General features: G+C 40.4%; 1 protein-coding gene across 10 annotated transcripts in view; it reads right to left on the bottom strand.

Moving 5' to 3' along the window:
- Window positions 1-1,094: 1,094 nt before the first annotated feature.
- The window catches only part of agap3 (ArfGAP with GTPase domain, ankyrin repeat and PH domain 3), a 224,138-nt gene continuing 210,263 nt past the window's right edge, over window positions 1,095-14,969 (bottom strand). For all 10 annotated transcript variants that reach the window (XM_022673959.2, XM_022673960.2, XM_022673962.2 and 7 more), the window contains 2 exons: window positions 6,362-6,617; window positions 1,095-5,643 (listed from right to left, as the gene is read on the bottom strand). In XM_022673959.2, coding sequence (XP_022529680.1) covers window positions 5,428-5,643; window positions 6,362-6,617 — 472 coding nt within the window. In that variant the 3' untranslated portion in view covers window positions 1,095-5,427. The remainder of the gene's footprint in view (window positions 5,644-6,361; window positions 6,618-14,969) is intronic.

Here is a 14,969-nt window from a genome sequence, read left to right as displayed (position 1 = left end):
TCTAAAAAGTGACTTGAGTAGAAACTGAAGTGTTCTTTAAGCTCATCACTAAGAAACTATTGGAAGTAGTTTATTCTAACATGTATTACTCAGAACTAAAGGTAAAAGTACAGTACTGTGTTATAAAGTTGTTAGAAAAAGCAGTAATAAGTTTGAATATTATATTTATATTATTTTAGATGTTCAGGCTGGAGGAAAGTCAGTTCCTTTGGCTGTAGCAGCAGAACAAGCTCAGGAACCTGCATGCAGTGTTCAATTAACTCTGTACACACACACACACACTGACAACAGAGGCTGAACAGAACTCATTAGGAACAGCAAGTCATTAGGATATTTTAACCAATTCAGCATTAAAGGCCACTAAGTGATTAGAGCACCTTTGAACACTTTGTAAACAAAAACATGTCAGATCAGTGAAAATTTCAGCATTTTAGGACTCGAGTACAGTAGTAAAGTAGTTCTACTTTATTACTATACATTTCTGATAGTAATATATGTTTTGTAAAACATTTTTCGTGGTGCTGTTTTTTCGTCTTCGTTTTTTAAATTCACTGAAAACTGTAGGTAACTGAGGGCCATGAAGGCTGCATCAATAACATCCTCAAAGTCTCAGCTCAATATGAAGAGTCCTTCACTGTGGAAAAGGCTTTTGAAATAATCACCCAAAAAAAATAAAAAGAAGAAGACGAGTCCAAATTGAAGGTGTTGGATACACCATTTGGCTGTGTTCCAAATCTAGGTTGCTGTGGAGGAAGTCCAGCTCCTCAGTATGACCATTCAGCAGCATGGTGGTTAACAGTGACATCACTAAATACTTCCCGCCTCTTGCAATTGTTGCATGAAATTGGTGTACTTTTGGTGTAGTGTATCGGGAGGATACATCAGTTGTGTAAATCACTCAAAATGTCGGCTTCATTTCCTTCAGAAAACTTCATTTCCTTTTTACGACATGGCGTCCGAAAAACACAGCCTAGGCTTTGGGAAGCAGCTAATGTTCCAATAAGCAAACCAGTGGATTGTGTTCTGTGAATAATTATCTATTGTTTACACGATAATCATAAACTTGATGAATGTAAGAACAACACTCGCACATCTTATGGTATAAATCATTTTATTGGAGTGTGTGTTATGTAAATAGCCAGCCAAGCATCCAAGCACACAACAGCTAACTCTCATGAAGTCACTTCATCACATTTAGAAACAGAGTGTAAAAACAATGGAAAATTTCAGGGCAAAAAAGGACAAACAATTCAATAAAAGCAACGAAAAAAAAAACAATATTTACATCTGGCTTTTATAAATATGTCAAATGTACAACATTTTACACAAAGTACCTTTGATGGTCAGATGTGAGGCCTGACACATTAAGACTTGATCAAAAAGTACCCAAAATGAAGTGAAATGAAAGAGAACTAAAATGCTCTCTAGAAGAAGAGGAAGATATGGCTGGTTTTAGTAGAGGACAGTTCAGGTACCGATAGCAGTTTACTAGTCTACTAGTTATGGAGTCAGAAATCATTTATTGTCTCTAATACTAGTGTTGAACCTTCAGCTCCACTGTCCCTTAACTAACTCAAATATGAGCCTAATATGAGTCTATGAAAGTGAGCTGATGGGAGGATGCAGATATTTAGTTTGTTGGCAGGAGAGTGTGATCACGGTCTGTTTAAATGAGTCAATTTGCATTGTGAGATACTGAAATACTGTCTGAAACCAGACTGGACCAATTTAATAAAAAGAACATTGTCCAACCAGCGCAAAATACAGGCAGTTTGGTGTTTAGACAATTTCAAAGCTTTATCTTCAATCCTTGTTGCAGGAGCTAGAAGAAGTAAAGTCAGAGTCAATCCCGGGGGACCAGAGTTCAGCACAATACTGGTTATTTTCATGCTTCACAGCTGTGTTCAGACTGGAGGTGCAGATTTGCTTCTCAAAATCTGTTTTGTGAAAATCAGATTTCATGTGGTTTCTGGTTATCTTTACTATCACACTATCCATACAAAATAATCAGGATACAATCTGGATATGCCAAAAAGCTGAGTTCTTACCAGTCTGAACAGGACCTAACACACCTATTAGACCTGGTCATGCTGTATAGTTAAATCCAGTGTTTTAGCAGAAAAAAAATTGCAGGGATCTGAAAACCAGGACCAGATCTGGACCCAGACTTCTAGGAGATAACAGGACAATCCAAGCCACAGGCATCCGAAGGTAGGAGCATAAACCATTTCCCTCATTAGAAAACTTTAATAAATGAATTGAAATCTAAAAACAGCTGATTGAGAAAATAATTATATGTCTATATTATTTAACCAATAAAACACATAATTCAGATAAAATGTGTTGAAACTGATTGACTTAATCAAATATACTATACATTCAAATATATTGGGACAACTGTTCCTTCATTGTTTCTTCAGATATTAAGAGTAAAAAAAGCAGAGTTTATCCTGCTTTTGTTGGAGTACCTGTCTCTGTCTTTTTCCTGGATTTGGGAGCACTGCTGTGAGGATTTGAATGCATTCAGAGACAAGATTAGCATCAGTGAGATCAGAATTTAGGATCACCCCTTACCTCATCCCCAACTCATCCCTTAAGTACTGGATAGAGAACACAGTTCCACTGCTCCTCAGCTCAGTGCCGGGTGTTTTATACCCCTCTAGCCCATATCTGCAGCATTAGGCATGTTGTCAACAGGATCATGCTGATCTGCTCTACTTCTCTACAGTGACAAGACAAGCAGGGTCTAAACCTGTGTCAGCAATGGGTTCAATAAAGGCCCTGTTCAGACATATCCATATATTATTAAAACATAATTCCCTACTTCTGTTTTTGTACATATTTCTGTCCATACTGAGACTAACATATCCCTGTCCCTGTATTGGATGATAGTACCTTATAGCTTATAAAGAGAGGCAGCAAAAAAAAATCCCAAATCACACACTGTTCCCCTGCAGTACCGCAGTGAGAAGTGTATTATGCGAGTCCCAAAATTACGTACAGTGTTATAAAAAATTCACACCTTTTTTAAAAAAAGCTCTTAGCTTAGATTCTTTAGCAAAAACAGTATGTGTGTGTGTTTGTGGATGGGAGAACAAAACAAAATATTCCCTCAATTTCCTCAATCTCTTTTATCTGGATATATGTGAATGATGCATTAAAGTAGTTAAAACAGCATCCCAAAATTAATTTGATCTAGATATCCCAAAAATCTGATATCTTGTCAGTCTGAAAACAGCCTAACCCACATATTAGAGCTGTATTTGAAGCCTGTGTTTTAGCAGGAGAATCGCCAAACTGTGCTGAGATCTGAAAACCAGGAGCAGAGCTGTACCCGGACCCCAAGGAGATAACCAGAACAATACAAGCCACATTTTATGTCCCTCATTATAACAATTCAATAAATTAACTGAAATCTAAAACCAGCTGAAAAGTCCACAAAGGAAAAATGAGTCGCTATATATTTAACCAATAAAACTGCAGTTTTGTGTGGATGGGAGGCCAAAATACAGATACATTTTTCCTCATTTTTTTTTTTATATCCAAATATGTGTGGAGATGCATTAAAGTAGCTAAATGCTTTCATTTCAAAGGGTGTCCACACATATTTGAACATACAGTGTAGTTCCATCAAATGATCACAATGGTGATTTGTTTATACAGGGTAACATCAGTATCTTCTCTTTGTTGAAGATAGATCAATGCGCCGTATTGTTTATCTATTATTACTTAATTTAGAAATGTGGCAAAATGTTCTGCAAACATAAAATACTGCATGGTATCAAAACAAATATTAACAGCTCTTATTATGTTTCAGCTTTTCTCAAACAGAGCAGGTTGAAAAGTGCCTGCTTTTGCTACTACTTTCCCTCTTAGCTCATCAACGGACAAGTCTGTCTGACCCGTCAATGCAAATCCGTTTTGTCAGTTTGGATAAGGAGAATAACGGAACACTATTACCAAAAAAATGCTAACACAGCTAATAATGAAGGAAAGCTACCAGAAACCTGGCAGCTAAGATTACGCTATTTTAGTATTACAGCTAGAGATTTTAGCTCTTTTGGTCGAACCACTCCATATTCCGTTTATTTGAAACTGCGTATAGAAAGCTCCAAACAACCAGTTATGGTCAAGCTTTTCTTCTGCTAATAGTTTAATAGCTAGATGAAGGTGGGTGAGGCCATCAGAGGGAAAGATAAGGGAAAGATAAGCTACTATATACACAGATCTGTACATAATCCACTGTACCGTTCTCAATCCTCGAGTTTAAGAATACTATTCTGTAATCAGTATGCAATACAAAATGGTCATGTCCTCATCAATGAATGATCAAGTATGGAGGAGGTAAACAAGCCTTCTCTCACTCTCTTTCTCTCTCCGTCACACACACACACACACACACACACACACACTCTCTCTCTCACACACACTCTCACACACACACACACACACACACACACACACACACACACACACACACACACACACTGAGTTCACAGCAAATATAATAACATTACTGGCATCTGCCAGTAAATCGATCTCCCATGTATGAGGAACTTATATGAGGGTGAGACCTCAGTGTCAAACAGTCATGAGACCACTTCAGAGCCCTCAAGAAATCCATCATCTATCTCACAAAGCCCTGATAATGACACACTATTCTCAGGGTAATCATGCTCTTCAGGCTTTCTGTTTTTTTTTTTTGGTCCAACTGAAGAGGTATTTTTAGTGAGCTATCTACTTTGATGAACGCCTAGGAAATTCTTGGATGAGCTGAATGCAAGAAAGAAAATTAAGTCGGATGAGATGTACCTTATTAAACGATGCAATATAACAAGAGCTGAACTCTTCTTTAATCAGCTGACCGGTGTCTGTCCTAGTGTTTTTTGTTTCTTATCTGACCTATAAAGAAATGGGCATTTATGCACAAACTATGTTGTTTTCTAAAGTATGGAGTCTCTATGTAATAAGCTTTTGTTTTACCATCTGAACTGAAGGGTTAAAACATCCCGCCTCTCTCTAACCCTCCGGACTGATCCTTTAACCATTGCTTTAACACATATACTCTACATTGTTGATTGGTGTTGATGACTGATGTTGCCGTCTCGGTCAACGGTTTTAATATTAATGTCTCTCACAACAATGTATGGATAGAGTGGGTTGACCTCACACATCTGCATCTACACATCTACAAAGTCTAGACTGGACACAGCAGCAATGGTCAGCAAACGGGGCCACCGTGTCTTGGCAGAGGGATGGTATTTCACAAAGGTAACCTGGAGGCGACACATCAAAGGGTGGAAGTTCATTGCGAGACCATATGGACACAGTTGAAGGCAGGAAAGGAAGTCACAGTATTAGGGCACTGGGACACTGAAGGCTTACAGTATGGGTTTGGGTATGCACAGGAGAGTCTCCTCCCAGGATCTACATGATACTGACACTGCGGTTGAGCTCGCACTGTGCGTTGTTGTTGTTGATGTTAGGGTTGTGCCGGGTGGCGGTCGGCGTAGACAGGCCACCGCTGTCGGAGGGGCAGCCATGTTGGACAAGGATGTCGACACATTCCTGGGTTCCTGCACGCCTGGCATAGGACAAGGGCGTCTGACCCCGGGCATCACGGCTCTTCACGTCCACGCCATACTGTAAAGAGGAAAAGCCAGAACAAATAGAGACGGAAAACAGATTAGCAGATAATTACCAATCAAATACACAGTTGTTCTAAGGGTGTACTGTGGAATCTGACACCAAGATGCCCCTGTAGCCAGTTCACAGGTTGTCCTTTCTTGGGCCTTTTTTGGTAGGTACTGAGCAATGCATATAAGAAAGCCCCTAACATAACCTGCCTGATGTTTTGGAGATGCTGTGACCAGATAGACAGACCTGTTACTCTTAAACAGACTGGTCTAGAAACAGTATCTCTAGGGCTTTAAGAAAAGTACACCTGACTCTTTCTTACTGTACACACTCAACTCCAACCAATAATATGTATACACATATGGCAAGTCTAAAATCATACCCAATCACTAGTGCCCTACGCATTACACAACGACCCAGACCCAGCTTGGACATAGATTATTATCACTAAAAACAAAAATCAAGTGTCATAGAAACAAATGTGTCCTACAGCAATTTCAGATGAAGTTGAAATATTGGTTACTAAGCTGTTATCCTGTGTTTGGAACGGACGAGGCTTTGGTCACAGACATCTACTCTTTTTGCTGTAAAAGTAGGGGCCTTAAGTAATTAGCCTTCTCCTGTTGCAGTAGACCGGTGTATCAACTAGTGTTCTGTAAACATTCTGTAAATATAATTTAAATAGACGTGGCTCCTGACCCCTATTGTGATATGTGATCCTTACCCAGATGAGCAGCTGTGTGATGACAACATTGGCCATGGCACAAGACAGGTGCAGGGCAGTGCGACCGTCTCCATCACCATAGGTCTCGTTGACCTCCTCCTTAGTGCCGTGAGCCAGCAAGAGCACCACCAGCCTCAGGTCGTCCTCCACCACAGCTCGCAGCAGCTGCTGCCCCAGAGGCACGTCCGACTGCGGGAGCCCCACCAGAAAGAGTTTCTGCTCATACTTTGCCCGGATCCAGCGCTCCTTCTCCTCCCTGTGGGTGATATCAGAGGATAAGAAAATGATAATATAATAATTACAGATTATTATACAATTTTAGTCTTATGTCTATGTTCACTGAATACCTATTACTCAATCAGATATCATACAAGGTACGCAATTGTGTGAAAACCCTTCATATAACAATTTAAACTAAGTCACCATTTAGTAAATGAAGGCTTCATGTTACTGGCCTTTATTCGACACAGCAGCAAGAGGCTAATTCTTCCTGAACAAACACTCCAATATCAATAACCTACATCAAGGAACAAGTTCAGAAACCAAACGCTAACAGTAAACTTTGGTAGCATCATAGTAGAAAAAAAGGGTGATTTTAATCATTTTTGAGTAGGTAATCATTTTCACAAGCTAACCGTAGCCACAGTTTAAAATATCTGATTTGAATGAAATCTGGATAAGAGTGGAAAAAACATGGCTTTTCCTGTTAAAAGTTCTTCCAAAAATTGCATTCATTTCTTTAATTAATGCTTAATGTTACTGAGCTGCTAGTTGGGCAATTCATTCCAATATAAATAATCTACATCTACAGTAAGAATGGGTGTAAGAATGCTTGAAACATGATATAGCAATGCAAATAAATGTAACAATATGCATTGAGATTTGACAATGCCTCCAGAAGAAAAGACGCTAGGCTCTAGAACAGAGTCTAGACTCTACAGAATAGATTCCATTCATACAACCTGCACCAATCAACAATCCACCCCGCCCTGGTCATGCCGTGTGCCACACCCCTCCTGCCTCCCAGCTCCAGTCTCATTGTTGATTATGCAACAACTAAAAAAACAGTAATGTGAACTGCTGGCTGAGTGCATCACCCCTAATCTAAAGCTCTGTTGACATAATTGTTTCTTCACTAATTGATCCTCTGTGTGGTTTTATCTCTCTGGTCCATACAGATTGCATTCTTTTCTTTCCAAGCTAATAAAATTTAAACTATGAAAATGTGTTCTCAATGATTTGCTCCAAAGTAGTTAAGACTAGATTTATACAATTACAGAAAATCTAAATGCCCATTACACTTTATCCACCTAACACACAAACACTGCACCCCTCTGCAGCTCCTGCTCCTGCTCCAGCAGCGAGAGGGTTAAAGCCTGGTCGGCTATCGAAAGGTTACACATTGTGAACAGCATGTCTGCAGTGGACAATACAGGAAGGAGGGGGGCATGTTTTTATCGCTGCTGTCACTGCTGTCACTCTTGCTCTGTGGATCCCCACAATGGAGCCCAATCTACACTGGCCCTTCAAGCCTCGGGGGGCCGTCGGCAACCGGCCAGATCGAAGGGCTAAAGAAAAGAGCGAGCAAAAGAGTAAGAGGGAGGAGTGAGAAAGAGAGAGACTGACGACAAAATGAACCTCAACTTAGTGCTCAAGCTTTACAGTTCTATCTGTGCCTCTCGATCTAACACCCCTCTTCGACTCTCTGGTCTCCATTCACTGAGCCACGCAAGAATCTAAATCGATAGCTGCCCGTTTGGAGCATGCTCAGTGCAGCAGTGACCCGGTGACCCCGTGCGGCGGATGATAAGGGGACTAGAAAAGGCCCGTTGTTTGGCTGGGTTGGGTGAGTGACAGAGAGAAGAGGGCGAGAGCCTGCTGGGGCTAGAGAGAGGACCTCAGCGACGGGTGACGGGCATCCCTCGAGACATCCGTCCTTACGGGCATGAATATAACCACATTCACAACATCCCCAATCGCCAGATAAACAACAAACAGTGCATAGCAGATAGACGGCAGGAGAAAGATAAACTCCACCACCGACAGTAAGGACTGTAATTGGATTCATTCAGAGGTGTTTCTTGCAGGATCTTCTTCCCGACACCTTTCCTGCGAGTGAAGGAGTCAGTACTTTAATGCCTGATAATTCTAGGGCTAATTAGGTGTTTGTGCTTAACAGCATCCAGTGCCATCGCTTCTGAGGTGACAGAATTGAGCCAAATGGTGAGACTGCAGATCACATGTTAATTACAGCAGTGGTGATTGGAGGGACAATGGTGTCTAAATGGGGCCACGCCCCCTCATTATCTCCCGGACAATAAGAAGAGCCTCCAAATCAACGGCCGCTTTTCTGATGGGGGGCCAGCCGATATGTCAACTGCCAGAGCTGTGTGTGTGTGTGTGTGAGAGAGAGTGTGAGTGTGTGTGAGAGAGAGAGAGAGAGAGAGAGAGAGAGAGGGAAAGAGAGAGAGAGAAAAAGAGAGAAAGAGAATGAGAGACTAAAGGATCTGTTGCAAATTGCTGTCGTTGTCTGATGATTTACTTAGCAGGGCTGTTTTTATCAAACAAAAAAATCAGCTGTAAATTCATTAAAAGCTGTGAATATCTTTAAAATAACTTTATATGCCAGAGCATAACATTGCAAGGTTTAAATAAGTCATTCCTAAGTTCTTTCTTATGTGGGCCATATTGTATCTTACATAATAATATCATCTTAAATCTTTAAATTATTTAAAAAATAATTGTGGTAAAAGCTGCATTCAGTCTTGAAAGCACCCTGTTTTGATTTTTTTAATGTTAAAATCTTTTGCTATTGATTGATTTTTTTCTATATGATTTATTGCATAAATAGTTTGCAGTTTGTAGGCATGCACTAAATATTCTGTACTTTAGTAGTGTAGTAGACTTTTTGTTACATATATTTTTAAGTTTCATTATGTATTTAGTGACATTAATATTATTTTATTCCAAGTCAGCATCAGACAAACGTTAATTTTTACATGTTTAAAACTGTATTCATATCACCTAGAAAATAGGTATAATTAACATAAAAATAACATAAAAATTCCCAGCAATATCGTGATATTATTTTAGACATATCACCCACATTTATTTGGCACTACTTTCACAAGAGCTCTACTTAGAATTACTATACTACGCTCTTCTTGTAGTTTATCAGCGTTTACCTCCCTGCCGGTTCAAAATATTCCTGTAGAATCTCACCTTTAGCTCTAATTGCATCTTTTTAAACAACGCAAGATTTAAATATCAAAACCAGTTTTACTGACACATTCTCAAAGAAGCCTTTAAGTATGCAAACATCTTTCTGTTGCAACAGCACAAGCCATTTCCTGTGTCCAAACACTTTGTGCAAGCCTGGGGAAAGTCACTGCTGCAACAATGGGGCGAGCTAATTAAGAAGGCCTCCACTTAACAGCGTTTCCCTTAAAAATCCCTGGCTGCTCTTTATGGAGAACAAGGCCACAAAGCCACTGAATAGACTGTGGCCACAGTGAATTGCTCTCCAATGGGTATGTGAGAGAGTGTGTGTGTGCTGTAGACCCCCCCCCCCAACAGCCCTTCATCCCCACCTCCTTCAGCAGTCACTCTTTCAAAGCTTGTTTTTTCTTTTGAAGAGGTAGTGAGAGAGACCCACCCCGTTGTTATCTTTCTCTTCCTTTGCTCCCCTTTACAGAAAACATACGGTGGCATGGATAGAGAGAGAAGCTTCAGAAAGGAGATGACTGGAGTGAGAGAGAGAGAGAGAGAGAATAAAAGCAAGAGGGAGAGAGAGACAGAATAAGAGCAAGAGGAAGAGAGAGAGAGAGAGAGAGAGAGAGAGAGAGCAAGAGGGAGAGAGAGAATAAGAGCGTGAGAGAGAGAGAGAATAAGAGAGACAGAGAGAGAGAGAGAATAAGAGCAAGAGGGAGAGAGAGAATAAGAGAGACAGAGAGAGAGAGAGAGAGAGAATAAGAGAGACAGAGAGAGAGAGAGAGAGAGAGAATAAGAGCAAGAGGGAGAGAGAGAGAGAGAGAATAAGAGCGTGAGAGAGAGAGAGAGAGAATAAGAGAGACAGAGAGAGAGAGGGAGAATAAGAGAGAGAGAGGGCCTCCAGACGTTTTGACTGTGCGGTCTGGGACAGAGATGAAGGGCTCGACACAAGCGTAATGAAGCGGAACGCCGTTCGCCAAGACGCCCCAGAGTCATTAACCACAAACACTTCAGAGGCAGTCAACTCTACGAACCTGCCACTTACTTTTTCTTTTCCAATTCACCTTGCTATAACGCATAATGATCTCAGATAAGCACTGTGTTCAGGATTATTTACTGCAAATGCTGGTGCTGGGTGGTGGAGAAGAATTTAATATCATCATATTCTCTAAATGCATCATGTTGTCTTAGATATTTTTGTATGAATTAACAACTAATGGTAGTTTATAGACTCTAAATCCAAGAGTGTTATCTGGGTGTTTTTACCTGTAAAGTTTTTTATTTTGTAATTTGGGTACTCAGTAAAACAGTATTTTACCAAGTTGTGCATGTTCACGTTTGTCATAAAATCCATGACTTTCCCTCTTACAAGTATGAACAGCTCAGCTGTAATAAATAAATAAATAAATAATTAAAATGTGTTGCATTTTTACTGAAAAGTTCATGCAATCAAGCAGACTGCAGTTTCTCCATAGAATGATGTATGAAATACACTCAACTAAACTAAACCACTTAAATTACATAAACACCACTTTGCTATATTCAAATTGAGCTAAGATTGTCAAATTTATAGATATTTTAATTTCAGCTTGAATTCACCTAAACCTCTTCCTCTTCATTGAAGATAATAATATACATCTATTCCTGCATTTTAGGCCTGCAACCCAAAAAAAGATGTGAAGGTACAGTATTTACCACTTTGTAATGTTGCCATTCCATTCGTGTCACAACACTTAAAAGATGTTTTCTACATGTATACTAAGTTATGAAATGAATCAGGTGTGGTTTTGTCTCATTCATCCTACAAAAACCTTAAGGTGTGCAACAGTTTGGGATTGTTGTCACCTTTTTAAGTTTAATATCTTCTATACATTCTCTGACGGGTCAGGATATAAAGTAGTTCAGTGCGGTACCCCTATCCTCTTCTTCAAACCCATGCCTTTGTAATATGTGCAGCGTGTCTTGTTTAAAAATGCATAGCTTTTTATAAGTGGCTCAAAAAACTTAAGGAATCTTTGTGCATTTATGCTGCCATCAAAGAAGTGTAAAATCACTCATGATAACAGTCTGGATGTTTTTTTTCCAGATGTCCTGAGCACAGAGCACTTAATGCCTCTTTCATACTGTAACAGCTTTTTCTGATTTGGGGTTGTAATTAAATGAAGTGACCTAGAACTGACCAACATGCACATACATATAAACATTCACACCAGCCTCTCACGCCAAGCTAGCATCCGCCACACTGCTGCCAGCATCTCCGGTGGCTCCTGGAGAGGACAGAGATGCTGGAGAGGCAGCAACATGTGGCAGGAATGGCTCGACCACGGCCACTTAAAACGGGAGGAAGAGCAGAGCGGTAATCCCGCCTCAGCCTTCTGTTTGAAATGGAGCCCCCAGAAAACAAACAGGGCTCCGGCACACTGAGGGCTGTGGGAGAAAGCCGAGAAGCCTTGAAAAGGACACTTCCTCTCAGCAGGAGGAAAGAAAATAAAATGAGAGGCTTTAGCATGTCAAAAGGAAGAGAGAGAGAGAGCAAGAGAGAGAAGGAAGGGAGGGGTGGGGAGAGAGAGAAAGATAGGAGAGTAGGAAAAAGAGTGATGAGACAGAGAGGACACTCTATGGGGGTGGTGGGAGAAGGGGGGGTTACATTCAGGAAATCAGGCCCATGGCTACCCCCTCAAAGGCATACACACACAGAAAAAGAGAGAGAGAGAGAAAAAAAAGAGAGAAAGAGAGAGAATGAGAGAGAGAGAAAACAGTATGGATGCTTGCTCTGAATCGCAGGGTTGCTTGGGGGACAGAAAGGGTACTGTGTGGAGAGAGAAGCTAACTCTGTTACAAGGAAGAACTTATTCATCACTCTGAAGATCCTCCAATCAGGAGCTTCAAAGCTTAATCCAAACTGATCACAGTCCCTGATATCAGTTCCCCTTTTGCAAAATGAACTGGAGAGTCTGGAGAAAGGAGAAAAAGAAAGGAACAGAAGGAGAAAGTGTTGAAAAGGGGATCAATAAAGCAAGGGGGAGGTAGGGCTGGGTTGGGTAGAGGATGTGGCTATATTGTAAGGAAGTTCTAGAATGGCCTGCACCTAATAAAGTGGAGAATGGCAGAATGATTTGGCCGGCCCTGCCCAGCGAGTCAGCAACACATGAGCGCACCACAATGCAGCAGCACAAACAGGGATAATTACTCAGCCTGCACACAAACACCGCCCCCCCAACAGCACCCGAGCTCCCCACAGAGGGCTCACTCAGGGGAAGAAGCTATTAAGGCAAAGTCAGAAAGTGGCAAGTGGCCTGACGAGTGAGAGGACAGTCCTGAGACTATAATGCCAGCGACGTTCGTCATTCAGCGTCATTCAGAGACTGATCCAGAGACGAGAGGAGTGCACGCTGCTTTCATACCCAGCAAACTGCTAATCTGCTTCAGATATACAGAGGAAAGAGATGCAGTAATGCACACACACACACACACACACACACACACATATATGAACAAAAAAAAAAAGTAAACAAGCACCAGTCAAAACAACAGTGAATTTGTTCTTTTCATAAGAATGATGGAGGAACTTAAGGAGGCATTTAAGTTTGTCACGATTGCCAATTAGATTGGAATTTTTGCACCAGGAGTGTAATAAAGTTATCCAAAAACAGCGTGTAAAACTGGTGGAGGAGAACATAATGCCAAGATGCATGAAAACTGTGATTAAAAACCAGGGTTATTCCACCAAATTCTGATTTCTGAACTGATTTCTGAACAAATTTTTTTGAATATGAACTTGTTTTCTTTGCATTATTTGAGGTCTGAAAGCTCTGCATCTTTTTTGTTAATTCAGCCATTTTTCATTTTCTGCAAATAAAAGCTCTAAATGAGAATATTTTTATTTGGAATTTTGGAGAAATGTTGTCTGTAGTTTATAGAATAAAACAACAATGTTCATTTTACTCAAACATAAACCTATAAATAGCAAACTCAGAGAAAATGATTCAGTAACTGAAGTGTTCTTGTGATGTTTCCAAAGCTTTGTTAATATAACACCATAACAAAATCGATAACACAACTATAAGGACAGGCTTAAATATCCCTAATATGGACAAATCACTATTCGTAAGCAGGCATTTCCTAATGGTCACATCACTCTCAGCTAAGCTAAATAATGTGCAAAATGGAATGAGCTTTAGTAGCTTAACTTAACACTAGTAATTAGCCGCTGTAGTCCATCAATGGTAATGGTAATTTATGCATATTAAACATAAACCTGTTAAACCACTTGATCCTGAACCTGAACCCACCCATCATTTTACTCACACACACACACACACTTACACTGGAACTGAAATGGCTCTATCCCTATCAGCAATATTTGCTGCTTTATTAAAAAAAAAATCTGTAAACTCTCTACCTCAGTAATCTCTGTGTTAATGTATGTTCTATATGTTACAGTATGTTAAACATATCTGCACCTTATTCTCACTATGCACTTTATTATACCGTATCGGTACAGCACTGTCCTGCTGTTAAATTGTCTCGTTTTCTGTATTTATGTTATAGTTTTCGGTTGCACTTTTGTTACTCTTGCACTTTGTTTGTCTATTGTATTGTTGTTCCATGTTGCACCATGGTTCTGGAGGAACGTAATTTCATTACACTGTGTACCTGTATTCAGATGTAATGACAATAAAAGCCTCTTGACTCTTGACTTGATCCCATTAATCAAGGTAAATCAGGCTGTTCTCTAGACTAGCTGTCTCAGACCCAGCATATAAATTCCTATTGCCTGGATATGAGAGGCTTCATAACTAAAACAGAGGCACAGAGATTACTACAATATTAATAACAGCAGTGGCTTTAGCTGTGTTAATATGGTAAATGCTGTTTTCTTTCAAATCCCTCAATGCAAATTTCAGAAGTATTTTTCCACCAGGTAAACCAAAGCAAAGCTCTTATTTTTGGTTCAATTTTGCCTTCAAACAAGGCTTTGTGGTTAACACGGTCACCTCTCAGCACTGGGGTCTTTGGTTCAAGTCCCTATCTGGGTACAGCAGTGGTGGTTTTGTGTTATGCTGAAGAGGTTAAAGGTGAATATACACAGTGCTGGTCCTCTGTGAAAGCTGTAGGATCTTAAGCAGTAATCTACAAACCAAACACATGAAAGAAAAGCAGGGGCAGAGTTTAAGCCTTGAAGCACAGCGGGTTGTGTGGAGTACAGTGGACAGGGTGAAAGGGTTAAAGCAGTGGAGAATGTTGGTGAAAGGGAAGGAGGGAGGGGAGGTTAGTGGTGTGATTCATTTTTATTGCTGCTGCTGCCCTGTGGGGGCGACACACCGGCAAATTATTTCTGAAACAAAGTGGAGGAGCGCAGTCCTCATCAGACCTATTGCCTGTACTGGCCAAAGGG

Source organism: Astyanax mexicanus, chromosome 6, assembly GCF_023375975.1.
Source record: "Astyanax mexicanus isolate ESR-SI-001 chromosome 6, AstMex3_surface, whole genome shotgun sequence".
NCBI lineage: Eukaryota > Metazoa > Chordata > Actinopteri > Characiformes > Acestrorhamphidae > Astyanax > Astyanax mexicanus.
Note: the sequence above shows the minus strand (reverse complement) of the source record. Positions and strands in the feature narration are given on the sequence as shown.